Below are 2021 nucleotides of genomic sequence, written 5' to 3'. Positions count from 1 at the left end.
GAAGACATTCCTGGAGTTAAAGAAGCCCTGCAGAACAACGACACTGCTGCAGCAGCTGCAAAGATTCAAGAAAATTTAAAACAACAAAATAATATCCCACTAAATATCGCCATCACAGGAGAATCTGGCTCAGGGAAATCCACCTTTGTTAATGCCTTCAGGGAACTATGTGATGATGAGGAGGGAGCTGCTCCTACTGGTGTTACAGAAACCACCTCAGAGGTCACACCGTACCCCCATCCAAACTATCCCAATGTTACTTTTTGGGATCTTCCTGGAATCGGCACCACCAACTTTCCAGCTAAGAAGTACCTGAAGCTTGTTGGATTTCAGAAGTTTGACTTCTTCATCATCATCTCAGACACTCGCTTCAGAGAAAATGATGTGAAACTCGCAAAGGAGATTCAGAAGATGAAGAAAAAGTTCTACTTTGTTCGTACAAAGATCGACAACAACATACGTGATGAGAAAAGAAAGAAAGACTTCAATGAAGAGGAGACTCTTACAAAGATCAGAGAAGACTGTGTTCAAGGTGAGTTCCTGATCACTTAGAGCTGAGTTTGATCACTTTATAGATTTATATAATGTTGACATGTGTTTCTTCTGTGAAACAGGACTCAGCGGATTAGGCATCAAGTCTCCGCAGGTCTTCCTGGTGTCCACCTTTGAGCTCCACCTGTATGACTTCCCTCTGTTACAGCAGACCTTAGAGAGAGACCTTCCATCAAACAAGAGGGACACTCTGCTCTTCGTCATGCCCAACATAAACCCAGAGATCATCATCAAGAAGAAAAAATCTTTCAAGCGCCGATTATATTGGTTGGCCACTCTGTCTGCACTTGGAGCAGCTGTTCCAGTTCCTGGACTTTCTATTGCTGTTGATGTTGCTGTGCTGGCTGGTGCTGTCACACATTATGTTCATGCGTTTGGTCTCGATGTCCCGTCTCTGGCGAGACTGTCTGACAGAACAGGTGTGCCCTACGCTGATTTGTGTGCCGTCATCCTTTCACCACTGGCTGCAGCAAAAATAACTATAGAGCTCCTCATGAAGGTTGTGACCCAAGTGGGACGCACAGCTACATTAATTGCAGCAGAGGAAGTATCCAGATTTATTCCCATTGTTGGAATCCCATTAGCAATGGGTCTCTCTTTCGCCACAACCTACACAATTCTGAAATCGATCCTCAACGAGCTCGCTGATGATGCTGAGAAGGTGTTTGTCAAGGCTCTTGGTTTGAACACATCAGTGTGAATTTAAAAATTAAAGATGAATGAAGCTTAAGAGTACAAATGAAAATAGTTAAAATCATTAAATATTAATATACTGAAACCAAATCATGTTGCAGCTGCATATTTGAGCCATTATCCTACTATAGCTGATAAATGTATCAGAGGCCTCAGCAGGTCTCATTTCTTCTCATCATCACATCAATACAGGAACAAATGTGATGTTATTATTCAGATAAAACCTGCTAGAAGAGCTCTGTTCTAATCCGTTGTCTGATTTTGTGACATCATCACTTTTACAGATCAGGTGATGGGATAGTTACTCCAGAAACATCATCATCTGAACTTCTTTTGTTTGATTTACTTTGTGATTAAACTATTTTTGATATCATATTCTAGCTTACAGCATATTAAATACTTTTAATGCAGAGTGTTTGATGATGAACAGACGTGTGTAGAACAGAAACTGCTCTGTGGTGTTTTTGTCCTGTTGACTATAGATTGTAATAAGAGTTCACTGCCCTCCGGTGGTCACTGTGAGGAACTACCACACAAATAATACTGATATGATTCCTAATGTTTATCAACGTTATACCTGCTTTTCATTAATAAATTGTTCTTGATAAACATTTTACCATTAATGTCATTATTTAAAAAGTGTTTTAAATTAAAGTTACTTTAAAGTTACAGGTGTCCACTGTGGTAAAAAACAACTTTTACCAGTTGCGTCAGATTTTCAAAGCAAAGCCGTTCCTTCCTTTAAAGGACCTTGAAAAGCTTATCCACGCATTTAT

The 2021-nt window shown here is 40.0% G+C and overlaps 1 protein-coding gene across 1 annotated transcript; it reads left to right on the top strand.

The window, feature by feature from the left end:
- Window positions 1-1821, top strand: LOC102302354 (interferon-inducible GTPase 5; the record flags this gene model as incomplete). The annotated part of the gene is given in 2 exon segments (XM_005952216.2): window positions 1-532; window positions 615-1821. Coding segments are annotated over 2 exon segments (1170 nt in total), but the record flags the coding sequence as incomplete, so codon positions are not given.
- Window positions 1822-2021: the final 200 nt, after the last annotated feature.

Source organism: Haplochromis burtoni, unplaced genomic scaffold (assembly GCF_018398535.1).
Source record: "Haplochromis burtoni strain Fernald_Lab_line unplaced genomic scaffold, NCSU_Asbu1 Contig_1422, whole genome shotgun sequence".
NCBI lineage: Eukaryota > Metazoa > Chordata > Actinopteri > Cichliformes > Cichlidae > Haplochromis > Haplochromis burtoni.
This window is presented reverse-complemented; position numbering and strand designations above follow the sequence as displayed.